The 26,422-nt window shown below is 65.8% G+C and overlaps 3 protein-coding genes across 6 annotated transcripts; all 3 read right to left on the bottom strand.

The window, feature by feature from the left end:
• Positions 1–77: 77 nt before the first annotated feature.
• JMJD8 (jumonji domain containing 8) lies at positions 78–2,115 on the bottom strand. The gene is made up of 9 exons (XM_087731966.1): positions 1,808–2,115; positions 1,647–1,730; positions 1,463–1,511; positions 1,267–1,363; positions 1,097–1,165; positions 896–1,015; positions 734–801; positions 451–585; positions 78–363 (listed from the first exon to the last, which is right to left on the bottom strand). Exons 1-9 carry the CDS (start codon positions 1,987–1,989, stop codon positions 283–285), a joined length of 885 nt encoding a protein of 294 aa, XP_087588092.1. The 5' UTR covers positions 1,990–2,115; the 3' UTR covers positions 78–282.
• On the bottom strand, positions 1,652–10,475 carry WDR24 (WD repeat domain 24). 4 transcript variants are annotated; one of them, XM_087731961.1, is made up of 11 exons: positions 10,363–10,475; positions 8,493–9,448; positions 7,998–8,175; positions 5,695–6,370; positions 5,313–5,428; positions 4,111–4,232; positions 3,694–3,798; positions 3,281–3,618; positions 2,738–2,922; positions 2,384–2,584; positions 1,652–1,730 (listed from the first exon to the last, which is right to left on the bottom strand). In XM_087731961.1, exons 2-10 carry the CDS (start codon positions 8,971–8,973, stop codon positions 2,416–2,418), a joined length of 2,370 nt encoding a protein of 789 aa, XP_087588087.1. In that variant the 5' UTR covers positions 8,974–9,448; positions 10,363–10,475; the 3' UTR covers positions 1,652–1,730; positions 2,384–2,415. The 4 variants fall into 4 exon arrangements, with proteins under 4 accessions (XP_087588087.1, XP_087588089.1, XP_087588086.1 ...); XM_087731963.1 differs by lacking the exon at positions 1,652–1,730 and adding an exon at positions 2,209–2,264; XM_087731960.1 differs by lacking the exon at positions 1,652–1,730 and having other exon boundaries at positions 2,209–2,584.
• A 1,157-nt stretch (positions 10,476–11,632) lies between these two features.
• On the bottom strand, positions 11,633–26,371 carry FBXL16 (F-box and leucine rich repeat protein 16). Its single transcript, XM_087733505.1, has 6 exons — positions 26,239–26,371; positions 16,196–16,906; positions 14,892–15,400; positions 14,215–14,299; positions 13,827–13,890; positions 11,633–13,088 (listed from the first exon to the last, which is right to left on the bottom strand). Exons 2-6 carry the CDS (start codon positions 16,889–16,891, stop codon positions 12,940–12,942), a joined length of 1,503 nt encoding a protein of 500 aa, XP_087589631.1. The 5' UTR covers positions 16,892–16,906; positions 26,239–26,371; the 3' UTR covers positions 11,633–12,939.
• Between the last annotated feature and the right edge of the window lie 51 nt (positions 26,372–26,422).

The following is a 26,422-nucleotide window of genomic DNA, read 5'->3' as shown; positions in this document are numbered from 1 at the left end:
GGGGCTCAGCCCCTGCCTGCGCTGCCCGCCCTGCCTGCACGCCGGTGGCGGCAGGGACGTAGCGATACACGAAGCGCTCTGGCAAAACAACAACTTTAATCCAAGGGGGAGGGAAAAGACCAGTAAAAACCAGAACTTCAGGTGCTTGGTCCCGACACCAGTAGGTGAATGGGTGGCCGCCAGCGTGGCCCTTCCCTGGTGGCGGCAGGAGCCGGAGCTGCCGCCCCGGCACGGTGTCACCGCGCCCGGGATGATGGTGACGCGTCCTCGGCCTTCCCGGCTTTACCCCAGGAAGGTGGAGATGAAGACGCTGGTGTCCAGGTTGAGCGTGGCGTGCCACCAGCGGTCGGGGAAGTACAGGACCTGCCAGGAGAGCGCAGCGGGGGTGCCCCAGGGTACACCCCACGTCCCTCCAGGGTACACCCCACGTCCCCCCAGGGCCGGGCTCACCTCCCCGGGGCGGAGGGTGCACTCCAGCGGGCGCTCGGCCGGCGGCAGCGTGGGGTACGTGCGGTGGAGCCAGGCCAGCGTCGTCTCGTTGGGGTGGAAGTGGGGGGTTTTGTCCGGCGGGTACAGAAACCAGCGCTGGAAGGCAGCGGGGAGGGGGACACCCCTGATTCCCCTCCAGCCCCTCGGGGGGGGCTTCTCCATCCCCCCCCCATTCAGGGGATGCCCCTTGGGGGTCTTTTTTTCTCCCTCCACCTCCCCAAATACCTCAGGGCTCAATTCTCACCTTCCTGCCAAAGATCACCTCGGAGAAACCGGGGCCGTGCCAGTGAAAGGGAACGCCGGAGCCAGATCCTAGAGGAATGGGGGGGGGTTTGATGCTGGGGACCCCCCCTCATCCCCCCGCCCCCGGTGCTGCCTGCACCCACCCGCCCCTGCCGGCACCCACCTGCGATCCCGAAGCTGTAGGCAGGGCTGGTGCCCGGGATGCGGAAGGCAGGGGGCACGTACCGCTGGAAGAGGGACCCCCACTCGGTGAAGTTGTTGTCCCCGAAGAAGTAGAGGGTGTCTGGGGGTGGGGGAGATGGTGAGGATGAGGATGGTGAGGATGAGGACGGTGGGTGCCGGCTGCGGGGAGGCCGCTACCCACCGCTGCCCAGCCTGGCTGGATCCTGCGGCTTCAGCAGCTGCTCCACGTACTCCTGGAAGGGGACGTCCACTGCGGGGAGGGGAGAGCCGGGGGGAGCCGTGCCGGTGCCCCCGGCCCCGGGGCAGGCCCTGCCCGCCGGGGGGGCTGCGGGGCGCGGCCCCCACCCTCACCTTTGCGGTAGGAGTAGGTGTTGGCCGTGCTGAGCCGCACCGGGAGGGCCCCGAAGGCCGCCAGCAGCTTCTCCCGGGTGCAGAGGGCACGGAAAGCCTGGGGGGAGGGGGGGGGGGGGGGGGCGGGGCCGGGCCGGCCCGCCGCCGCTCCCGGGGCCCGGGGTGCCCCCCCCCCCCCCCCCGCCCCGGTACTCACCGAGTTGTCCGTCACCCCGCGGAGGATGACCGGCCGGGAGAAGGCGAACCTGGGGAGGGGAGAGAGCACCGCACCGGGGCCGGTCCCAACCACCTCCCGCCGGGAGCCGCCCCACAGCCTCCCCCCGGGGCACCGGGGCCTGGCCCCGGCTCTGCCCCTGCCCCAGCCCCGGGCCCGCCCGTACCGTTGCAGGAAGAGGGAGTAGGTGAGGGAGGCGTCGGCCCGCTCCACGCTGCACCGCTCCTCCTCCGGCACCGTGCCCGCCAGCCTGCAACGGCAGGCCTCGCTCGGTACCGGCCGCGGTACCGGGCCCGGCCCCGGGCCAGCCCCCCCGCCCGCCCTTACCAGCCGCCGCCCGGCGGGTCGGTGCAGCCCGCGGGCCGGGCCCAGGCCAGCGGCAGCAGCACCGAGAGCAGCCGCCGCGCCGCCGCCATCGGGGGAGCGGGACGGGCGCCGGTACCGGGGCCTGCGGCGGGACTACACTTCCCGGCAGGCACCGCGGCCGCGCTGACGCCGCGCGCTGCCATTGGCTGAGCGCCGCGCTACGGAGCCCTGTAGGGGCCGCGGCTTAAAGGGGCCCACAGGGCTACCGGGACTGGGCTACCGGGACTGGGCTACCGGGACTGGGCTACCGGGACTGGGCTACCGGGACTGGGCTACCGGGACCGGGCCCGAGCCCGCCCCGGGGCCCCGAGCCCCCCGCGGGGGCCGCTGCAGCCAGGTTAAGCAAAGACAAGAGGCACGGCTCGGTTCAGCTGCTCCGTTTTGTTTTAATCCAGTACAAAAGGGCCGGGCGGGGGGGCTGGGGGGGCGCAAAAATAAAAATAAATAGAGGGAGGGAGGCACGGGGAGGGCAAGAGGCAGGAGGCCCTGCCTGCGCTGCCCGCCGCTGCCTGCCCTGCCCGCCGCTGCCTGCCCCACCTGGCTGCCGGCTCCCCCGGCGGGCGAGGGGCTCAGGTGTACTCGCAGAGGTGGCCGCAGCCGGCGGGGCAGTGGGAGCTGGTTTCCAACCACTTCATGATGTGCTGGAGGTGGCCGCCGTGGCTGCAGCCCTGGCACCAGACGAAGAGGCCCTTCACCACGTGGTGACAGACGGCGCACATGCTGGCGCACTGCCGACACCTGCGCCGGGGAGAGGGCGGTGAGCGCGAGAGCCTGCGGCGGGCACCGAGGAGGGGACCACCGACCCCATCCTCCTGCCCCCGCGGCCCTTTTGGGGCTCTCCGGGGTGAGGGGAGCGCGGTCCCCTCCTCCCTGCCCGCTCCCTGCCTTCACCTGTCGCAGATCCAGCCCCTGTTGCTCATGGGCCGCTTGCAGTTGCTGCAGTTGACGTGGAGGGTGGTGGAGGCTTGGTTGAGGCAGTTGATGGCGCGACACGTGCTCAGCTTGATCACCTCGTTGGAGATGTTCCAGAGCTGGAAACGCTGCAGCAGGTCGATGTAGGACGTGTACCAGTGCTCCTGGGGACGGCGGCAGGCGGCTCAGCCCTGACACCCCCCAAAATCTCCCCCTGGCATCCCAGCCCCGCATCCCAGAGGCAGCTGGAGGAAGAAGTGTCCTTCCCCAAATCAAGGCCGCTTCCCCACCCTGGCCCTGGGGACGCCACCTCAGTGGCAGGGCAGCCAGCCGCATCCTGGGGCCGCCCACCCCAGGTTCCGGCGGGCCTGGAGGAGCAGGGAGGTTCCCAGAGCCCCGGTGGGATCCCATCGCATGGGGATCGCCCACCGAGGCGTCTGCATCTCATGGGGTGGCTGCACCAGCCCCGAAGGGAGGGTTCCAGTTCCTACGCAGCCAGGAAAGGGCTTCCCGAGGTTTTACCTGCGTCTGCTCATCGATCTCCTTGCGGATGCGGTCTCCCAGCACGATGAGAACGGACACGGCCGTCTGCACGTCGCCCTGCTCGGCGTAGAAGAGAAGCGTGTCCCGCACAATGGGATTGAAGAAGTCGGAGGGCAGGCGGTTCTCGTAGAGCGAGTGGGAGATGGAGATGAGGGAGAAGGACTCCACGGGCGTCAGTGACACCGTCTCGGCCTCGTTGCCACTGACATGAGGGGAGTCAGCCTTGTCTTGCAGGTGGTCCAAGGCCGAGGGGTTGTCCACGATTTCGTGGCGCAGGGGAAAGGCTTCTTGGGGAAGGCTGTATTCCTGCTCTTCAGCTGCGAGGAGAGAGATCTGATCAAGAACGAGTAGGGAAGGCCAGGAGAAAAATCCAGCACCAGCCGTGCACTCACCGTGCGGGTTCTCATGGTCCATCATGTACAGGTCGTCCTCATCCGCTTCCACGTCTCCCAGCAGGTAATCCGCAGGGACATCACTGCCTTCCGTCTCCTCATTGTCTGCGTGCCCAGGGAGAGAGAAATCAGCTCACTCCCCTCGGGCACATGGTTGGATCCGCATCCCCCGCCTTCTGCCACAGCATGCCAGGCTGAGTCTGAGCCAGCTCGGCTCAGCTCCCCACCGCAGTCGCGTTCCTGGCACCTGTGGCCACTGCCGTGGGGGCCACGGGGGTAAATTGTCCTTCTGCAGGGCCCTGGGGCTCAGCAGGCTGCAGCAGGCCCAATCACCCCAATTTACAGGATAAATTTACCAGTTTATCCCGTATCAGGGCCATCTACAGCTAAGGAGGGAAGAGCTATAGGAAACATTACCCTCGTTGTTGATCAGGGTGGAGGAGGAATCCATGAGGATGTTTTCTGTGCGGCTTTCTCCTTTGCTGCGGTCCAGTCTCGACTCGTTGCCCAGCCCGGAGGGGATGTCCTTCAGGTTAAAGCTAGGAAAAGAAGCCAAATTTAATAGTCACAGAAGCTTACAGCTTCCATTCTAGCCAGCAAACAGCCTGGATATAGGTCTCCAGCTGCGATTCGAACGGTGAAACACAAGATGTGGCGATTTCCCTGAGAGCGCAGAAGTCAGCTGGTCCCCACTTTGTAACTTAAAAATAAAGAGTTGTTAACACAGCCCTTTCTCCAAGCCTGGCGTCTCCGCGCACGCGCCGCAAAGGTCTCCCTAAAGGATTTCAGAGCTGGGCGCAGGCTCTTGACTCCATCTCTTATATTTACCTTCACCTCAGAGGTGGGTAAACAGGAGCTGCCTTGCTACAAGGTGCTTTGCTGTTTGTTATGCATCACCGCTCTCAGGCTTCACCGAGACGGAAAAGGAAGGGAATGGGATTGAAGCAGAGCAGAGCTCTTTCTTCAGCTTGCTGCCTGCGGTGTTTAAGTTGGCGACAGACAGCGACCCGTCTGGAGGCAGAGCTTGGTCGAGGAGAGCGTTTCCTTTGATGTTATTCGAGGATTTGCCACTCGCTCTGGGAACCCGGCCCTGCAAGGTCTGACAGCTAATTTGGAGTCCTCACCCCTCACTTTTATATGTTATGGAGAAGAGGAAAAACAAGTCTTCCTGCTTCATCAGCCTGCGACGGGGCTCTCCATGCCAGCGAGCCGCTCGCAGAGCTGGGCTGTCCTCTCCACACCAGCAGCTCTGGCTCCAGCAGCAAGACAGGGCTTCTCCATCCCCAGCCCTCGGTCACAGTCGCTAATTAAATAACCGCAAAGATGGCACCAGCCCCATGCCCCACCACAGCTTCAAACTTGGTTTCAAGGAGGGAAGGGAGCAGCGTACAAGGCTGCATGGCTCAAGGCCGGGCTGGCCGCTCGCTTCTCACCCCCACAGGGAAAATGGCTGCATTCAAACGATGCCAACCTACGAACCAGCACGGCCTGAGGCTGGGGGACAGCCGTCCCTGCTCCCACCCCGCGACTCCAGCCCAGCCCAGGAGCCGTCTCCGCTCTCCTGCTCACGGAGCCGCCCCAGCCGTCGCGGTGTTCACTGCGGCTCCGGCGCCCCTTACCTGTTCATGAGCGGGAGGGCGGCGCTGCCTTTCCCCATACTGTGGTTGAGGTTGGCGGACGAGACGGTGCCGAGGCTGGAATAGATAATTCGCAGCATCGTCCACGTTTGAGCCACCTGCGTGAGAGTGCGCCGCGGTCAGACATCGCCAGGCTAAAAACCAGGCCCTGCGCAGCCACGCGCCTGACGGCAAACTCCCGTCACCGGCCGATCGGGAGAGCTGGGCAGGGTCTCAGGGGGGCCAGGCAGAGGTACACCTTCTGGGGACAGCCAGGGGCCACAGCCGGACAGAGAGCTGCCATCCAGCTCGGGGGGGCGGGCCTCATCCTGACAGCACCTTTCAACCTCAGCGCCAGCCTAGGTGCGCTTTGAGAATCTCTCACCTGGTTGCGGTCCAAGCCCTTGGCCACCTTGGCGTTGTGGTCGCAGAGCTCGGCCAGGGGCCTGCCGGCCAGCGCGTACTGCTTGGCGGTGTGCACGAACCAGTCCATGCTGCCGCTCTCCACGTCCGTCTCGAAGACGCTGAGGGTGCTGGAGGAGGAGATGTACTCAAACTGCTCTGTGGGGTCCAGCTTGCGCTTGAAAAAGATGGGGTGACGCCGGTCCCCGATGTAGGGCTTGCGGTTGGAGTCGGAGGAGATGAGGCTCTCCTTGGCGGCGAAGGCAAGGTCTCCGTAGAGGCTGTAGCACAGCCCCTCGGGGTTGGCCCGGTCGATGGGCTGGCTGGCGTCCTTGAAGATGTGCTGGTAGAGGGTGCTGTCCTTAGAGCCCGACAGGAGGAAATAAGGGTCGTGGAGGTGACGCCACACGATGCCCGTGGTGACGTCCTTGTGCTCCTCGAACATGGCGGAGGGGATGAAGGGACGCCGCACGTCCCAGACGTAGATGTTGTGGTCCACCATCATGGAGCAGGTGGCGATGTGGTGCTTGCACTCCGGGCGCCACTTCACCCTGGCCACGGAGGCGATGGTCTGCACGCAGTAAATCTCCTTGGCCCGCGTGGTGTTCATGTCCCACACCTTCACCATCTTATCCCGGCCGCCTGTTGCCAGCCAGCCCCTGTGAGAGGGATGGAGAAAGACTGTGAGATGCCAGCTTGGGCCAGGATCCATGCCCGTTCACCTCTCCTTTCCTGCCCCGGCCCAGAAACGCTCACAACACAGATGTGACCACATCATAGCATAGAACCACAGAAGGCTTTGGGCTGGCAGGGCCCTTTCCAGGCCATCCCCTCCATCCCCCTGCCATGGGCAGGGACAGCTTCAACCACATCAGGGTGCTCAGAGCCCCGTCCAGCCGGGCCTTGACGGTTTCCAGGGATGGGGCATCTCCCACCGCTCTGGGCAACCCCTGCCACTGTCTCACCACCCTCGGCGTAAACAATTTCTTCCTTATATCTAGTCTGAATCTCCCCTCTTTCAGCTTAAAACCATCCCCCCTTGTCCTGTCGCAGCAGGCCCTGCTAAAAAGCCCGTCCCCCCCTTTCTTGTCGGCCCCCTTTCAGCACGGCAAGGCCGCAGTGAGGTCTCCCCGCAGCCTCCTCCTCTCCAGGCTGATCCCCACCAGCTCTCAGCCTGTCCTCCCAGCAGAGCTGGGCCACCCTCGGAGCATTTCGGTGGCCTCCCCTGGCCCCGCTCCAACAGCCCCATGTCCTTCCCGTGCTGAGGACCCCCGAGCTGGACGCGGGGCTCCAGGGGGGTCTCCCCCGAGCGGAGCAGAGGGGCAGAATCCCCCCCTTGCCCCGCTGCCCACGCTGCGGGGGATGCAGCCCAGGAGACGCTTGGCTTTCTGGGCTGCCAGAGCACATGGCCGGCCCATGGCCAGCTTTTCATCCCCCAGCACCCCCAAGGCCTTCTCGGCAGGGCTGCTCTCCACCCCTCCATCCCCCAGCCTGTGCTGATACTGGGGGCTGCCCCCACCCAGGTGCAGGACCCTGCCCTTGGCCTCGTTGAACCACGTCCACGCCAAGGGGAGGCAGCCGGGCTGCAAATTCCATCCTCCCACACGCTACCCTGACGCCTCCACTCTGCAATAACCAGGTCAGGCAACACCCCTCCTTCCCGCTCCTGTTTAAGGCCCTGCATCTTTAGAGCCACACTCATCGGAAGGGCTCCCAGCCAGACCAGTTCCCCCCACCTCTGGTTCCGACTTGCCAGGGACAGCAGAAAGGAAAAAGGCCAGTTTGAACGTATTTCAGTGCCTCTCTAAGCTCGTGAGGAGTCGCAGCATGGCCTGGCAGGGGGCGAGGAGCAACCCACACACCACAATAGATGCTTCCAGGCGCACCCCAACCGCCCCCGGGGAAAGGCGGGAGGGAAATGCGATCAAACGTAAACAAGCTGCATCCCAGAGCAGCCGCACAGCGCCCTCCCCAAGCCGGGCACTGGAGCGAGAGGCTGCCCTGACACGAGGGGCAAGACAGCAGCTTGCTATACCCCACCACTAGCAATCCGGTGCCTCAGGATCCTCTGACTTGTCCAAAAACCAAAATCAAACCACCCCAACACTCCCCCAAATCAAAGTAATAATTGCTCCCATCCTCCAGCAACAGCCCAGCCCCTGACACGAGGGGCCAGGGTATCAGAAACCCTGCTTTTTCCCCCCTGAAAGGTCCCAACTCCATTTTTAGGGCCTCCCCTGCCTCTGCCGAGGCCGGGCGGCTGGCAGGGGCCAGCCTCACACACACCTGTCCTCCGGGTGCCAGTCGCAGCAGAAGACGGGCCCGTTGTGGGCCGTGAACATCCTCTCGTAGCGGTCTGGCCGGCGGATGTCCCACAGCTGCACGTTGCCATTCTCAAAGGTGGCGGCGAAGGTGAAGTAGTCCCGGATGCTGAACTGGACGTCACGCACGCTCTCCGACTGGCCTGAGCAGGGACAGAAGCGGAGATCCGGTGGGACCGAGCTCCAGCAAAGCTAAAAACGCCACTGGAAGAGCCATGGGGGTCACCAGCCCAGAGAGAAGTGGAAGCAGGGAGCGATGTGGCCAGCTTCTACCTCCTGCGCAGACCCAGCCCACTGCTGAGTGGCAAAAAAAGCAGCAAAATGCCTCTCGGCTCCCTCCCTGCCTGCTCCGGACATCGCGCCCTGAGCAAACCCTCCTCCCAGGCACGGGGAAAGGGCAAAGCCCCCAACCTCTGCCTCTCAGCCGGGGAGGGGGGCAAGGAACAGCCCGCGTTCGTACCAGAGAAGGTGCTGACAGAGTCCTTCTTGCGCAGGTCGAAGCATTTCATGTAGCCGTCCTGGGAGCCGCTGAGGAGCATGTAGACCTCGGTGGGGTGGAAGCAGACCTTGTTGACGGTGCGCTTGTGCTCGGTGAAAAGCTGGTCCTGCTTGTTGCGGGATGGTTTGCCCAGGTTCCAGGTGACAACCACGCCGTTGGTGGCGGCGGTGGCCAGCAGGTTCTCGTCCATCTGGTGCCACACCACATCCGCGCAGCTGAAGTTCAAGGAGGGTTTGCGGCCGACGCGGAGGTTCAGCTTCTCCACAAACTGGTCCTCCTCGATGGAGTAGATCTTGAAGATGTTGCGGCCGGCCACCACCACCTGGGCGGCATCGCGGCACACGCTGATGGCATTGGCGGGGGCGTCCAGGTGACAGAACATGGTCCGTCCTGTGAGGGTGTTGCCCCCCAGGGCGGTGGTGACCCTGGCCATTTTCTCCATGGCCGTCCTCGGGGCGCACTCCCCTCTCCAGGAGCAGGCTCGGAGGCTCGCGTCCCCGCAGGCTGCATTCACGCTCGCGCGGCTGCCCTGCTCCACCTCAGCCAGAGCTGGGAAGGGACCGGCTCGGCTCCCACAGCTCCTGGCAGGCCCAGGTGGCTTCGACCGCGGTTTTTTGTGGCCACATCAACGGGCTGCAGAGGTGAGAGGCTACAGCCCGGTTGCTACCTGCGGGGAGAGAGATACAGCCCCAGGCCGGGCGCCTCCTCCTGCTGCTGCCTCTCAGGGAGGCCTTGAAAACCTTTTCTGGATTTCTTGTTCCCTCCTCAGTTCAACCCTCCGAGATGCTCCGCTGTTGGTGATGCTACGGGAGGTCGACTACAGCGACGCGGACCAAGGGGAGCAGCATCTCCAGCGAGAGGTTGGGTGGAACGAGGCCGCAGTCATCTCTGCGGGGCACTCCCTGCGCCCCAAACCCCTGCAAGCACCACGGGCAGGGGGTCACTCTGCTGCTCTAGCAGGGGGAAGGCAGCAGCTCCCCTTGCCAGGCAGAGAAGCAGCTCTTCCCATCCCCATCCCAGGCCAGGGTGCCAGGGGCTGGCAGCTACTCTGGGGGAGCCCTGGGGCTCGCAACGCTGCCTGGTGGGTTGCAGGGTCTCTGGGGGCACCCACAGGCCGGCTCCCCCTGCCCCAGGCCCTCCTGCTCCTACACCCTTCCCTCGCCAGCAGCCCCAGCCCCCCCTCACACCCCACATTCCCCCCTCCTCAGGGCCCGCTTCTGACCCACAGACCCCTCAGGGCCCCCTCCCACCCCTCAGGACCTCCTCAGAGCCCCCTCAGGGTCCCCACCCCCACCCCAGAGCCCCCTCAGGTCCCCTTCAGAGCCCTCTCCCACCCCAAAGCCCCCTCAGGTCCCTGTCAGGGCCCTCTCCCACCCCAAAGCCCCCTCAGGTCCCTGTCAGGGCCCTCTCCCACCCCAAAGCCCCCTCAAGGTCCCCCTCAAATCCCCCTCCCACCCCAGAGCCCCCTCCCGGCCCCTCCCACCCCCCAGGGCCCCCTCAGGGCCTCCTCAGGGCCCCCTCCCACCTCAGAGCCCCCTCCCACCCCCCAGGTCCTCCCCAGGGCCCCCTCCCACCCCTCAGGGCCCCCTCCCACCCCCCAGGGCCCCCTCAGAGCCCCCTCCCACCCCCCAGGTCCTCCCCAGGGCCCCTTCCCACCCCTCAGGGCCCCCTCCCACCCCCAGATTCCCCCCAGGACCCCCTCCCACGCCCCAGGGCCCGGCCGCCCCCGCCCCTCAGCCGCCTCAGACCCCCCCTCCCGCCCCTCATCCCTCCCTACCGCTACCGCTACCGCTGCCGGCCAGGCCCGCCGGCGCCGTACGCGGTACCGTACCGGGTGCCGGTGCAGCCCCACCGGCAGCTCGGACCCAGCAGGCCCCGCCGGCCGCCGCCGCCGCCACGGAAACGGCCGCCCCGCCCCGCCCCCTTCCGCTGCCGCGCCCCGCCCGCTCCCCGCCCACTGGGCCCGCCCCTCCCGGAGACCCCGCCCCCCGGGTGAAGCCCCGCCCCTGAGTCAGACCCCGCCCCCGGCAGGAGGCGCGGCGCGGCGGGCGGGGGGGAGCGGGGGGAAATGGGGCGAATTGGGGAAAATGGGGTGTCGGGGGGACATGGGATGTATTGTGGGTGGGGTGGGGGGAAAGGGGGTGCAGGGGGGAAATGGGGTGCATTGGGGTGGGGGTGGGGGGAAGAATGGGGGTGCAGGGGGGATATGGGGTGCATTGGGGGTATAGGGGTGCAGGGGGGAAAATGGGGGTGCGGGGGGAATATGGAGTGCATTGGGGTGGGGGTGCAGGGGGGAAAATGTGGGTGTTGGAGGGGATATGGGGCAAATTGGGGTGGGGGTGCCGGGGAGATGTGGGGTGCATTGGGGTGGGAGTGCAGGGGAGATGTGGGGTGCATTAGGGGTGGGGGGGCCAGGGGGATGTGGGGTGCAGGGGGAAAATGGAGGTGCCGGGGGGCATGGGGTGCAGTGGGGGGGGTCGATGGAAAAAATGGGGTGTCAGGGGGATATGGGGGTGCACTGGGGGTATGGGGGTGCACTGGGGGGGTATGAGGGTGCACTGAGGTGTGGGGCTGCTTGGGGGGTTTGGGAGTGCACTGGGGTTTAGGGGTACAGGGGGGTGGCTATACAGGGAGACACAGGGCTACACCGGGGGTGGGGGTGCAGGGGGTGGGGGTGCAGTGGGGACATGGGGGTGCAGTGGGGGGGATGGGGGTGCACTGGGGACATGGGGGTGCACTGCCATGGGGGGGTGGGGAGGGGGTACAAGGACACCCCAGCCCCGGGGCTGTGGCTGTGCTGGGGCTGCCCACACGATGTGGGACCGTGGCCACTGCCTGTCCCTGCCCGGCCACCCCGTCCCCTGGCCACCCTGGCCTGCGGGCGACTCGTGGCAGCACGCCGGTGGGTTTGGGGGTGCAGGCAGCCCCCCACCCTGGCTGCCGCCGCGCCGGGGTGCTCCGTGTCCCAGCGGTGCCACCCCGTCCCACGGCCCTGCTGGCTCCTGGCGCACCCCAAACCCCCTTCCAAGGCCACGAGGGTCCTCGTGCCATTTTGGGGCCAGAAAAGGGCGTTTTGGACAAAGGAGGGAGCGGAGGCGGCAGGTGGTGCAGCAGTTCCTTCCCGGCCGGTACAAAGGCAAAACAAACCGAAAGCGTGTCCGTGTCCGTGTCCGTGTCCGTATCCATGCCCGTGTCCGTGCCCGCGTCTGTGCCCATGCTCCTCCCGGAGCCGTGCGGGCAACCGGTGTGGCAATGGGCGATGCCCTGGGGACGGCCACCGAGCCCCCTCCCGTGCCAGGTCCCCGTGGGCACCCCAGCACCGTGCCCGGCTCGGCCCCGGCTCGGCCCGGGCCAGGGGTCCCCGCGGCCCCCCACTTGCCGCTGGCGTCGGGGCGATGGCTTTCCAGCTGGAAGAGCGATGGCGGCGGCAGCGTGTCCTGAGGTGCCACCTCCTGCCTTCGCTCTGTGCCCCCGGTGTCCCCGCGGTGACTTGGACCTGGCCCTGGTCCCCTGGGATGTCCCATCCCAGCCGGACGGGTCGCTCCTCAGCGTCGGCATCGCCCCATCGCCCCCACGTAACCCGGGGTGTGGCGGGGTCCCCGGGGCGAGGGGGGATGCTTGCTGGGGTTCCCAGGGCAGGGTCCGGCCGGGGCAAAGCTGTGTGGAGGGGCTGGGTGGGGGCTGTCACTTGTCACCGTGCCCCCCAGGTACCCTGGAGCCTGCCGTACCACGAGACTGAAGCAAGCGAGCATGCGAGGGCGGCGGGCGGACGGGTGGAGAAAAACATCCTATTCACCAGGAGAAAGCGCCGGGCCCCCCAAAGGCAGGGCCGGGGGCTCGGGGGGGTGCGCAGCACAGGGGTGGGCAGCTCGGTGACCCGCTCCGGGGGTGCGAGGGGACCCCTCCAGCCTCCGCCACCACCCACGGGTGCCAAAAATAAGCATCCTCCTCTCGCCCATCCCTGGGAGCATCCTTTGGTCCCCAGGAGCATCTTTTGGTCCCCAGGAGCATCCTTCGGTCCCCGGGAGCATCCTTGGTGGCGGGGCGGGGGCAGGATGCGGCCGGGGGGGGGTCACGCTGCCATCACCTTCCCACTTTGGGTTTCCATGATGTCCGTTCATCTGTCCGGAAGGGATTGGCAGGACACTGGGAGGAGGACGGGCAATGGCGGCGGCGTGGGGGGGAATTTACAGGGTACCCGGGGGGGCTCCGGCGAGGGGCGACACCGTCCCCAAGCTCCCCGCAGAGCCCCGTGTCCTTTGGGGGTGTCGATGCGGGAGTTATCCAGGGTCGGTTGTAATCGACGGCGTCTTTCGCGTCCCCCCAGCAGACGGAAAGAAATGGGGTGGGCGATGTCAGACGGGGCGGCGGCGGGGTGGGTGCGGGAGCGGGGTGGCCGGATCCGGCGCTACTCGATCACCATGCAGCACGGGAGGTGCTGGGAGAAGTATTTGAAGAGCTCCGGGGTGGCCCCGGGGCAGTTGGTGAGCTCCAGCTCCTCCAGCTCCTGCAGCTGCACCAGCCCCGACAGCCCCGTGGTGGTCAGCAAGGGGCAGCCTGCAAGCGGGCAGGGCGCGCGTCACCCCAAAAACACCGGCACTCCGAAAAACAGCGCCCCAAAAAAACCAGCACCCCAAAAAGCCAGCACCCAAACCCACCAGTGTCCCAAAAAACGGCACCCCAAACCACCAGCATCCCAAAATAAAAGCATGCCAAAAAGCCAGCACCCCAAAACCCAGAACCCCAAAAAACAGCACCCCAAACACACTAACACCCCCAAAAACCAGCACCCCAAAACACCAACACCCCCAAAAAAGCACCCCAAACCACCAGCATCCAAAAAACCCAGCATCCCAAACACACCAGTACCCAATCACCCAGCACCCCAAAACCCAGAACCCCAAAAAACCAGCACCCCAAAACACCAGCAACCCCAAAAAAGCACCCCAAACCACTAGCATCCAAAAAACCCAGCACCCCAAACATGCCAGCACCCCAAAACCCATCACTCCAAAACCCAGCACCCCAAAACACCAGCATCCCCAAAAACCAGCACCCCAAACACAGCAGCACCCCAAACCCCAGCACCCCAAGAGCCCAGCCGTGGACCCATTCCCCTGGGAGCTGGGCTGGGTGCGGGTGCCCCGGCGGCTCGGGGGGATGCGGGAGCCACGCCATGCTGGGGGGGCGGTGCTGGCTGTCCCCAGGGCTGTCCCTGTCCCCATGCCCCGTCTCTCCCCAGCCCCGTGGGGATCCAGTCACCCCAGTCCCGGGAGGGCGAGGGGGACATCTCACCGGCCAGCGAGAGGAGGCGCAGGCTGCCCATGCCCAGGAGATGCTTCAGGCCAAAATCCTGCACCTGGAAAAGAAAAGGGAGTAGGAGCAGGGGGGGACACGGAGGGGCTCCACGGGGGGTGGCCGCTGTGGTACCGGGTGCTCAGCATCGCCGGGGAAGGGTGCCAGGGCAGGGAGCAGCCGCAGGGTGCGGGGACAGGGTGCAGGGTGCTGGGGCAGGGTGCCGGGGCTGAGTCCCGCTGAGCTCACAGGAGCACCCCATCCCTTCCCTGCTTCCCAGCACCAAGTCGCAGGGGCTCCAGCCGGCCCGGGGTGCCCACCCTGAGCTCAAGGCCCGTCCCCAGGGTGGCGCCAGCCAGCACGGGTGCGGCTGCGTTCCCCCACCTACCTGGCAGCACCAGCGCAGGTAGAGGCTCCGCAGGGACGACATGGTGGACAGGTAGCTGAGGCCGGTGTCGGTGATCCGCACACACCTGCCGGGCACATGGGGTGTCAGGGCTGGCCGGGAGCAGGGCACCCATGGGTGTCCCTAGACCATGGCCCCCACACTGCACCCACAGCCTCCAGCATGGATCAGCACGGCATGGCTCGGCATGGCACAGCATGGTGTGGCACGGCATGGCACGGCTATGCTTGACATGGCATGGCTTGGCATGGCATGGCATGGCATGGCTCGGCATGGCGCGGCATGGCACGGCATGGTGCGGCATGGCATGGCACAGCTACGCTTGACATGGCATGGCATGGCATGGCTCAGCATGGCTCAGCATGGCTTGACATGGCATAGCATGGCATGGCGTGGCTCGGCATGGCGCGGCATGGCACAGCATGGCATGGCTCGGCATGGCTTGACATGGCATGGCATGGCATGGCATGGCTTGGCATGGCTCGGCATGGCTCGGCATGGCATGGCATGCCTTGGTACAGCTTGGTATGGCTCAGCATGGCTTGACATGGCACAGCATGGCATGGCACGGCTCGGCATTGCATGGCGTGCCTTGGCACAGCTCGGCATGGCTTGACATGGCACAGCATGGCTCAGCACGGCTCGGCACGACCCCGTACCTGTCGAGCACCAGCTCCTCCAGCTTGTGCAGGTCGCAGGCGATGTACTCCAGGGCCATGTCGGTGATGCGAGGGCACCAGGAGAGGTCGAGGCTGCGCAGCTTCCGCAGGTTCTCAGCCACCAGTTCCACGCCGTCATCCGTCACCTTGGAGCAGCCCGAGAGGCTGAGGACGCTCAGGTTGGGCAGGCTGTGGACCATGTTGACCACGCCATGGTTGGTGATCTCCCAACAGGAGTTGAGGCGGAGGGTGTGGGTGGTGTAGCCTTGCTTGGCGGTGAAGTAGGCGAGCGCCGTGTCCGTCACGTGGTAGGCTTGCAGGTTGAGCTCAGTGAGGTTGGGCAGAAGCTGTGAGATGGCGGCGATGGCGTCGTCGGCCACGTTGATGCAGTCGCTGACACTCAGCGCCGTGATGCGGGCGTTGAGGCTGGACCACAGCCCGGCCTCTGTGAAGTCGTTGCAGCCTGACAGCTCCAGCCGCACCACGCCCTGCATCTGCTCCAGCATCACCTGCCGAGGGGCAGGGGGTCAGGGCATGGTGGGCACCGCCAACCACCCTGCACAGCCTTGCGCCCCTGCCCCGGCTCCCTCTGAGCCCCCCAGGGCTCTTCCCGCTGCCCCCAGCCCAGTCTTCTCCCTGGGACCCTGCCGGCATCGGAGCAGTGCCCAGCTCTAGGACATGCCAGCATCGGCAGGGGGTGGGCAGGGACCCCTGGCCACGGCCCCTGCTCTGTACCCGCTGCTGTTGGCGGGGGCAGGATTAATGCGCTGCTCGGGTAGGATGCAGCCACGGAGCAGCCCGTGCTGTGTTTGGCCATGGCACGGGGCAGGGGACCTCGGTGGGGACCTCGCCTGGCCCCGTGCCGGAACACGAGTCGCCCCATCTCCATCTGACCCGCAGCCCCCTGCCCAGGCCCCCCCCCTTGCTGGGGAGCAGCCAGCCAAGCGGGGATGACCCCATGCCCTGAGCCCTGCTCGCCACCCTCCGCCGCATCCACCACCCAGCAGCAGGGCCACATCGCCTGGCTTTGCCTTCCCGGCAGCATCTACAGGCAGCACTGGCAGGTAGCAGGGATGAACCCCCCCAACAGCATCCTTACCCCCTGCCTGCGAGGGCAGCGCAGGCCGCAGCCCATCCCACTGCCCAGACCACAGGCAGGGGCTCCGACGCTGCCCACACCCATGGGATGGCCATGCTGCTGCCTGCTCCTTGCCCGTGGCCGGTGAAAGCTCTGCCTGTGCGTGTGTCCCCAGAGGCACCGGGAAGGACCTGCCATTGCCACGTCTCCTCCTGGAGACACCTACCTCCAACCCTGCGTCCGTGATGGTCGACCTCTTAAGGCTCATGGACTTGACCCCCTTCTTGGAGAGGGGGTAGTTGTCAATGAACTCACAAATGTCCAGGTCGGAGACGCCCACAAGGCAGAAGCCGTCGAAGCCGCGGACGGCGAAGCCCTGCAGGCTGACGAACTCCTTCTCGCCTCCGGGCAGGACGTTGTAGAGCTCTTTGGTGTGCAGGACAGGCGTCAAGCCCACCCAGAACTTGGGTTGGTAGAGCACCCGCCGCCACGCCTTGCACACCTGCGCCAGCACGCACTTCTCGCATGCCGAAAAGTACCAGAACAAGCGGTTGAGGATCTTCTCGTCCACCGCCAGCTGCCTTTCCGAGGGCGAGCCGGGCAGCCGCTCCGGCGAGGGCTGCTCCGAGCCTTCGCTCGTGTTCAGTCCCACCAAGGAAGCGCCGGGAGAGGAGGAGACGCCGGCCAGAGTGGCCAAGGAGAGCGGGGAGGCCAGGCTGGGGATGGGCAGGTCGCTGCGGTGGGCTAAGGCCGGGCTGAGGATGGCAGGCACGGAGGAAGGCTGGCACAGGCGGTTTTTCACGGCGGGGGTGCCTTTGGTGATGCTGGCGGAGCCAAGGCCGTTGGGTTGCGTGGGGATCTTCACCAGTCCATTGCGGGGCAAACATGGGGGCTTGGTGTCGCCGTTTCTCGGGTTCGACATCTTCCACAGGTCTCTCTGCAACATAGGGGTGTGGGCTGAGGCGCTGCTGGTCCATCAGGAGAGCAGGCAGGGAGAGCAGGCAAGGAGGGCAGGCAGGGAGGGCAGGCAGGGCTGGGGGTGTCGTGGCACCGGTGGGATGGGAGACGCTGGGGGTCCCTGTGTAGGGAGCAGGGTGGCACAGGGGACGGGGCAGTGCAGGGTTGCTGGGGACAGCCACAGGGGGGACATGCCCGGGGAACAGAGCAGGGTCCTGCAAGGGGCTGAGTGACCCTGGCACCTCCCATGATGGGGGACAGGTGGGGGTTTGTCCCTGGATGTTCATATCCCTCGCAGAGCCTGGGATCCAGCCACCAATGGAAGCAGGAGCAGGATCATAGAACCACAGGATGCTTTGGGCTGGCAAGGCCCTTTCCAGGCCATCCCCTCCATCCCCCTGCCATGGGCAGGGACAGCTTCAACCACATCAGGGTGCTCAGAGCCCCGTCCAGCCGGGCCTTGAAGGTTTCCAGGGATGGGGCATCTCCCACCGCTCTGGGCAACCCCTGCCACTGTCTCACCACCCTCGGCGTAAACAATTTCTTCCTTATATCCAGTCTGAATCTCCCCTCTTTCAGCTTAAAACCATCCCCCCTTGTCCTGTCGCAGCAGGCCCTGCTAAAAAGCCTGTCCCCCCCTTTCTTGTCGGCCCCCTTTCAGCACGGCAAGGCCGCAGTGAGGTCTCCCCGCAGCCTCCTCCTCTCCAGGCTGAACCCCCCCAGCTCTCAGCCTGTCCTCCCAGCAGAGCTGTGCCACCCTCGGAGCCTTTCGGTAGAGGGGAGAGGAGGCAGCGGCAGCAGAGCAGAGCTGCCTGCACTCGCCGTGCCAGCCAGGCGCTCAGCGGTGAGCCCGTGCCGGCCAGGAGCCTCGCCGAGCCTTGCCAAGCCTCGCAGCAGCCGGGCGGCACCCCAGCAAACCAAGCCAATAAATATTTCAGCGGCAGCAAGGCTGGCTTTCCAATGGCCCCGCCGCACCCCGCCATCCATTATTCAAAGCATTTCCCTCTATAAATATGGAGGTGAATAATTGATGGGGGCTCGGCCCCCACCTCTTGCCCCAGCCGGTGCCTGGCTCAGGGCCCTGCAGGTACCTGCACCCTCTTTGCTGTTGCTGTGCCAAACCCTGCCGAAGAGCCGGGTCTGAGGCTGGAGGGTGCTGGGATCCTGGCAGCCCCTGGGGACACGGCGAGGAGCTGGAGCCTGGGGAAGAAGCTTCCAGCTCAGGGACCTGGGGACAGGGACGTGGTCCTCGAGCCCCAAGGGATGGCTGGCACATCCATCCGACGGTGGCTGATGGGACTGGAGGACCCTCTGCATCGCCAGCTGCCCCCAGACCCAAGATAAAAGCAAGGGAATTATTTTAGCTGCTTGATTTGGGACAGAGATGGCCGGGCCCTGAGAGATGGGCGCGAGGGAGGAGCATCCTGGCCGGTGATGCTCATGGCCCAGGTCCGTGGGCTCTGACGGTGCTCCATGCAGCCAAAGAGGATGGCTGCCAGGCGGGGTGCAGCCTGGATCCCCCGCTGCCCCCAGCCCATCGCTTCCACCCTCACAGCACCCCTGGCCTCATCCAGCCCTCCTGGAGCAGGCAGGGAGGGGAGCAGCCACCCAAAAGGTGCCATGGAAGAACCCAGGAGCACAGGCAGCTGCCAGTGGTGCAGCCGGCAAACCCCACGGGATGCGTGGTGTGCGGCGTCTCCCAGGGGTGCCCTCCCTGGCACAGCGCGGCTGCGGGACAGGGCCGGTGGAAGCCACCGAAGCCTCTCCCATGGTGCGAGCGGCAGTGGTGCGGAGGTGCCTCGCAGACAGCCCGGCCTGATGGCAGTGGCACCGTGAGAGCTCGGCCTCCGGGGATGAGCCCGGCCCTGTGCAGACAGCCTGGCGCCGCTCCCCGCTCAGATGCAGCCTCTGCTGCCTCCGCTCACGCTGCCTGACAGAGGAGCTGGGCCTCTGATGCTTGGACATGTGCTAAAGTCGCTTGAAAGCAGGAGAAGAGGAGAGGAAAGAAGGAAGAAACTTAAAACCAGCGGCTCGGCGCTTGGCAGCAATTAGGGAAGCAGACAGAACGTGCACCAGGGTGTCTAACACAGCCATACAGCACAAATCCAAACAGATAATTACCAGGCGGCACGGAAAGGCTGTCGTTCCAGCATGGAGCCCACAGCCAGAGCCATTCGGCACGCTGGCTGTCCCCGGGGAGAGGGCAGGTGGTGGCAGAGGGGCAGCCCGGGCCTCGGGAGCCCAAGGGGACAGTCACGGGAGGAGACAGCTGCTGACAAGTCGTCGGACTGAAATGCAGCCAGCGGGAGATGTTGGCAACACTTACAACCAGCTCAGACCTCGGTTGGTCCCCGAGGCCGGGCTCAGGGGGGGCTGAGTGGATTTAGCAGCTTTCCCAGTCCTGCCTTGGGAAAGCTGAGCCAGGTCCCCCCTGCCCCGGGCGCTGGGGCTGCCTGTCTGGCTCGCAGAAATCCCAAACCATGAATGAGCCGGGAAGTCGCTTCAAATAGAAAGACGGATGGAGATTCAAGCCTTCTGGGCACAGGCAGGCTGCAGGCAGCACAGCGGGAGGCCAGGCAGGCAGGCTGGCTGTGCCCAGCCACATCTCTCCGGGGAAATGGGCAGGCGAGGATTTGGGGGTTCCTACCACGCCAAAAGGAGCAGGGCTGTGCCTGAGGAGGGACCCCAGCCTGGAGAGGGTGGGCAGGGGGCACAGACTGGGGAGGGGAGTGGGTCCGATCTGGGATCTGCCCTGTGCTGCTGCAGGAAAGCCCCTGCCTGCAGCCAAGCCGTTCCCCAGGTTCCTTCACCCTTGGGCTGAGGCCACATCGCTCCGACGTACGAAGTGCGAGTACCGCGTCCCGCGGAGATCAGAGCTGCTGTGTGCTGGGAGACCCAGCGCACACCCTGTCCTGCCCCGGGCCCTCCCTCCAACCCACTGAGATGGCAGAGGGACAGGGAAATACGAATCTGTCTGCCTTGGAGTTGTCCGTACAGAGCCCCTCTGAGGTTCCAGCAGCTCCATGAGCACCTCCATATGTTTTTTGGTCACCCCAAAGCAGCAGGAGAGCAGACAGCTGGCCTTTCTCCCTCTCCTGGTTATCTCACTGTTTGCAGATTGAGTGACTGGGCCAACCACAAAGCCACCAGGAGAGTTCGGCACTTGGTACCACCATCCTTGCTCTGGGAACCCACAGCAAGGGCCCAGCATCGCAACCCCGCGTCGCAACCCCCCCTCCGCTCTCGCAGGCCACAGCTCACAGGGGAAGCATCTGACAGCAGTGGAGCACCAGCTCCCAATCCAGTGGGAGGAAACCTGACAAAAGCAAAGGGCAGAGTCTTTTAGTCTCCCGAATTCACTCCAGGGTGCACATTTCACAGGAAACGTCATCGCCGGAGAAGTCACTCCATTCATGAGGGTTTTGTCATCCACAATGAGCCATGATGCAGTGGTGGGGGGTGGATTTGACGCAGGAAGAGAGAGGAAAGAAGGGGGTCTAAGCGCCTGTCACTACAAACATTGCACAGATGATGAAGTTCCTGGGAAGACTAGGACAAAAGCTGCCAGGAAGACAGAGCTTGTCCAAGCCGTTGGTGAGTTTACTGTCTCCATGTGGTAGTGAAGAGGGATGAGAGCCTCAAGAGATGGGCAGGATGATCAGTCACCCTCTGAGTGCCACCCCTGCCTGGGTGTTCGCTGGGAGCCCCCAGGCTGTGGCAGATGAGCCGCGCTGGATCAGACCGTCATCCCGCTGCGGCTGGGCTCAAGGGTGAGCGCTGGACCAGCCGGGCTTGGAGGCTACCGAGGACTCCGGGTCAGCTGGGCTCGGAGGCCACTGACACCCCGGACTGGCCAGGAGTGGGAGCCACCGGGGCCCAGGCCCCGCTTGCCGGGCGGCCCCGTTCAGCACCGCGGACAGCGGCCCCGTTCAGCACCGCGGACAGCGTCCCCGTCAGCACCGCGGACAGCGGCCGGGCCTCCCGCCGCCGCGGCACCGGCGAGGGCTCCCCGCAACCCTGCGGGACCCCGCCTCAGCGGCCCCCCGTCAGCATCCACGGCTGCCCCCCCAGGCCCCACGAGGATCCGCTATTGCCCTGCCAGGTCCTCACCAGGATCCGCTATTGCTCTGCCAGGTCCTTACAAGGATCCACTATTGCCCCCCCAGGTCCTTATGAGGATCTGCTGTTGCCCTGCCAGGTCCCTGTGAGGATCTGCTATTGCCCTGCCAGGTCCCTGTGAGGATCTGTTATTGCCCCACCAGGTCCCTGTGAGATCCTGCTGTCGCCCCACCAGATCCCTATGAGGATCTATTATTGCCCCACCAGATCCCTGTGAGGATCCACTGTCACCCCGTGAGGTCCCCGTGAGGATCCACTATTGCCCCACCAGATCCCTAAGGGGAACACCTATTGCCCCACCAGAGCCCTGTGAGGACCCACTATTGCCCCACCAGATCCCTGTGAGGATCCACTATTTCCCTGCCAGGTCCCTGTGAGATCCTGCTGTCACCCTACCAGGTCCCTGCAAGGATCCACTATTGCCCCGCCAGGTCCCCGTGAGATCCACTATTGCCCTACCAGATCCCTATGGGGATCACCTATTGCCCCACCAGAGCCCTGTGAGGACCCACTATTGCCCCACCAGGTCCTTGTGAGATCCTCCTGTCACCCCACCAGGTCCCTGCCAGGATCCACTATTGCCCCCCACCCCGGTCCCTGTGAGATCCTGCTGTTGCCCCACCAGGTCCCCACGAGGATCAACTATTGCCCCGCCAGGTCCCTGCAAGGACCCACTGTCACCCCGCCAGGTCCCCGTGAGATCCCGCCGCCGCCAGGTCCCCGCTCCCGCCCCGCCGGCCTGCCGTCAAGCCCCGCTGTTGCCCTGCCAGGACCCAAGGCTGCTGCAAAATCATTGCTGTAGAGCCGCTGCTCCAGTGACAGCGCGCTGCCGGGCAGCGGGCAGCCGTCGCGCACGGCTCCCTGCACGCGCACACACACACGTATATATGTACGCGCACCCAGACACCCATGGACACGCACAGCCACCCCGGCAGAGCCCCAGGAGCTGGCGGGCGCACCTTGCACAAGCCGCGGCGCTCAGCCGCACGCGCACGCACGCACACACATCCCGAGAGCAGCGCGTGCCCGCACGCACACACACGGAGGGTTGCATCAGCTGAATTCATTAGCCCATCTATTTTTACTAATGCAGCAAATCAAGTTGCTCTACAGGCGGAGAAAACACACCCGAGACACAGAGCTGTGGCAGAGCGCGCAGCTGAGGCTTTTGTCCGGCGCTCCTGAGGGTAACGGCTCACCGGGACCCGGCTCTGCGCCGCGTCCCCAACCAGCAGCAACGCCACGCGGGGCTTTTGTTTTGGGGGGGGCAAACCACAGCACAGGGTAGTCGTAAAGACATCCCACCGTACAAATCGCCTTCCCCGGCAGCACGCGGTGCCGTGCGAGGTGCTGATCCCAGCAGGTCGGACCGCTGCCCGTGCCGTGAGCAGAGGGGTGCCCGACCGCCGGCCTCCGAGGCCGGGTCCCCTCGGAGGGCTGGGATCACCCCGGCGATGCAGAGGAGCCGCAGAGGGCCCTGGAGGAGCCACCGGCTCCCCCCGAGATGGAGGGGCAACGGCTGCACTTGGGTGGAAGCCGCCTGTACGTGTGCATGCGCGTGTGTGTGCACATTGATCAGCGCTCCCGGGCTCGGCGCTCACGCACGTCAGCCGGGAGAGAAGCTCAGAGCACAGCTCTGAACTCAGTGCTACGTATTCCCCCGCTGCGCAAGCCAGGAATTCGTGGTGGGGAAGGGCCTCGCCGCTCCACCTGGCCCCGGAGACCTGCCATTTGTGTGATGGGAGCTGGGAAACTCCTTCCTGAGATTACCCTGAGAGCTCCCTGGGAGGCCGGAGGGCTGACAGCAGCTCTCCTGCTCCCTTGGTGGCTCCCAACGCCGCCAAAGAGCTCGTTCCACCTTGCAGCGGACAAAGAGGCTCAGGAGGAGCTGGGAAAAGAACTGGTTTGAGTCCCACTCCTGCTGGCTGCCACTCAGCGCTGGGCTGGCTGGCGAATCCATCGCTGGGTCTCATGGCCGGGCAGCGGAGCCATGGCAATAGGGAACCCCCAGCACCGCTCTCCCCCAGGTCCCACAGCCTTTCCCAGCAGCAAGGGCTGGCGCTGGGCTGTGCGGGGCCTTCCCCATGCCCAGGGAGTCGGGGAAACACTGGCTGAGGTGCCAAAGCCAAGCTCTGCTCAGGTCCCCACCACTTTCTGCTTAGGTGAGAGAACAGCTCACGTCCAGGGGGACCGGGGGACGCAGTCGCTGTCCCCCCCAGCCCTCAGCAATGGAGGCAGAGCTCCAGCCCCTCAGGCCTGGCCAGGCAAAACTTCCTCGGGGTCCCCTCCAGCTGCCGCAAGCCCTTCCCGCAGCAGTGTTCGTCTTCTCTGCTGAGACCCAAATCTCCCCCAGACATCAGGCTCTGCCAGCCCTCCCTGTCCCAGGCAGCCCCATGTCCCCTCGGGGGGACCCCCCACACGAGAGGAGCATGGGACGCACAGACCAGGGCAGAGCTGGACCTCGCCGTGCTGCCCCGGGGCCATCTCCTCCGGCCTCCTCCGCAGGTACCAGCCCTCGCTGCCGCGGGAGGATGCTCGTGCTTCGGCCCAGCTTCGCCCTGCTCCCCACCGGCCCGGGGAAGAGGGAGCAGCTCCTCTGTGCCGGCTCCTGCCCAGCCTGGCCTCCTCCTGCAAGCCCAGCCAGAGCACGCCCAACCGGCAGCACCCAGCACGTTACAGCCCTTCGCTTTGCCCCTCTTGGGCCCAGGAAGGGGGGAAGAAAAATGCAAGATCCCACGAGGAGAGGGAGACCATGGCCCATGGCTGCCCCCAAGCCCCCTGCCCGCTCATGTGCTCCCCGGGGATTGCTGGGACCTGAGCCGCTTCTTCAAACCCCGTCATCCCTCCGGACGCGGCAACGGCCACGCGTGCTGCGATGCCCCTTTGCCTCCGGGCTCGGGGGTCCGGCCGGGAGCAGGGGTTGAGCAAACGCCTGCCCAGCACCAGGGCCATCAGCGCCAGGCTCATGGGACGCCGGGGCGGGCAGGCGGTGTTCAGCCACGGGACTCCCTGCTGCAGGGGGCTAGAGGGGCTAAATGCTGACACAGGCTCCAAAAAGCCGTTAGATCACTCCTGGAAGCCGAGGCAGTGGCCCGATCCTGCTCCCAGGGCAGCCACCCGCTTCCCCCAGCCGGGAGCTGGGCGTGGGTCACACCTCCGGCAGGGAGAAACCTTGGAGAAACGGCTTCTGCCTGCCCCATCCCCAGACGCTCTCCCCTTCAGCCCCGGCCCCCTCCTCTGCACCGCCGGCCCTGGAGCACCCGGGGAACGTGGCCGGTCCCCGTGGCGGGTGGGCAGAGGTTTGGCCGGGGTGGGAGGCTGCCGAAGGAGCCCCGCTCGCCCGCGCGCCCCATCCCGCTCCCTCCCACGCCATCGGCACCTACTTGCCTCTCCAATCCCTTCCCCTCTCCGGGTGCTGCTTATCTACATAGGCACTGGTGGGGAGCAAAGGGCCACGGCTTGGAGATGGGGAAACTGAGGCACGGGCAGGGTGACGTGGCTTTGCCATGACTCTGAGCCAGGCAGAGCTTAAACTCACGGAGCATGAAGGCAGAATCCAGCCCCCAAACCCAAAGCGCTCCCGCTCCCATCTCCCTTCTCCCGGCCGGAGCATGGCCATGTCCCTGTGGGATGGTCAACAGGGAGGTGACCCCGCCAGAGGGGATGAGGGGACCCTTTCCCCTCTCCCGCCTTCCCGCATGTGACGCCCCGGCCCGAGCGAGGGTCCCTCCGTCCCCGGGAGCAGGATTTGGGGAGGCGGGAGGTTCCCAGCACTGGGGATGCTCGTCCTGCTGCTCCCCGCCACTGTGGAGCCGCTGGCACGGGGAGGAGAGCAGGCCCGGCGGATGGCAAAGGGATCGATGTGGGGGAAGCCAGCTCGGGGAAAAATAGATATCTAGCTCATTAAAAATGGATGCTCGAGCGAGTCCTCCCCACTCCAAAGCCACCTCCCTCCCTCTTCCTGGTAGTCGGAGTGAAATCAGCACCCAGCTTTCAGAGGAGGGGAGATGCCAGCACAGCATGGCACTCGCTCCGTGCCCGCTGCTCCCACCCTGCTGCGTGCCGAGACCCCCTGGGTGCTGCAAACAGGGCCTGAGACCCCCTCGCACCCCGGGCGGAGGGCGGCTGTGGAGCAGGACCTCTGCCAGGAGCATCCCTGCCGCAGGGACTGCCCTGCTCCGGCCTCCCCCACCCGGGCACCGCCACGTCCCGCCAGCGCCGGCGGATGCCCAAGAGCCAGAGCTGCCCCAGCACCTCGGCCTGGTGTCCCGTGGCACCCCCAGACCCCCACCCGGGCGAGGTCGTGGGGGTCTGTGCCTGGCTGCTGCCACAACCCTGTGCCTCAGTTTCCCCCAGCCCTTCCATGGGGCTCAGCCTGCCCGCCCGGCCCCCAGCCCCAGCCAGCCTCGCACACGGACCCCTCCACCCACCCCCGTCCCCTGCTCCCCCAAAACAACCTGCCCCCGGCCCCTCGCCCCCCTCCCGGGCTGCTGGGGGTCCCTGGCCCCGCGCTGGGCTCTGGGGGACCCCGCTGCGGGGCTCAGCCCTCTCGGCCCCATCCCAGCCAGGGCCTTCCTCTTCCTCCATCCCCTGGGCCCTGGGACGGCGCGGTGGGTGCCACTGTCCCCCCGCCCCAGCCTGTGTCACCCCACCGGGGAGGAAAGTCCCCCTGATCTTGGGGTGCAGGCTTGGGGGTGCCACCGGGGAGGACAAGGGACATTTTGGGGGCTGCTGGCGGGGGGGGGCATCCCCCTAAACCCCCATCCCAAAGCATCCCCGGTACCCACCCACCCCCCCCCCCCACCGTTACCCACCCGGTGATGCCCGGCCATGCTGGGAGGCGGGGGGGCACCACCTTACCACCCCCCCCTCCCCCAGAATCCCCCCAGTCCCCAAACTGGGATGTGGGCAGCATCACCGGGATGGGGGGGGGGGGGCACACACGCATCACCGACCACCATCCTCGGTTGAGCTATTGGGGAGGGGGGGAACCGGGAGAACCGGGGCCGTGTTGGCTCCGCCGCCGTTATATAACGCGGCTCCATGATGCGGGATGCGGCGGGAGATGGTTGCAGCCCCGGTGTTGATGTCGGTGCCGGTGCCGGTGCCGGTGAAACCGGCACCGGCACCGGCACCGACATCAACACCGATACTGGCTTTGTGTTGGAAAGGGTTTTCCCAAGGGATTCTTACCTCCAGCCCCGTCTCCCGAAGCTCATGCCATGCCTTGTGCCTGTCTTCTTTTGGTTGCAAGGAGAAAAAAAAAAACAAACCACCAAAAAAAAACCCCACCAGGAAGAAAAACCAGGAATCCCCCCCCCAAAAAAAAATTCCCCGTTGGAAAAGGGGCCGGATCCTGCCCGGCCCCCGCCCCAAT

Source organism: Nipponia nippon, unplaced genomic scaffold (genome assembly GCF_047370975.1).
Source record: "Nipponia nippon isolate SJK-2023a ecotype South Korea unplaced genomic scaffold, ASM4737097v1 scaffold_5, whole genome shotgun sequence".
NCBI lineage: Eukaryota > Metazoa > Chordata > Aves > Pelecaniformes > Threskiornithidae > Nipponia > Nipponia nippon.
The sequence above is the reverse complement of the archived record's forward strand: the minus strand, read 5'-3'. Positions and strand labels throughout refer to the sequence as shown.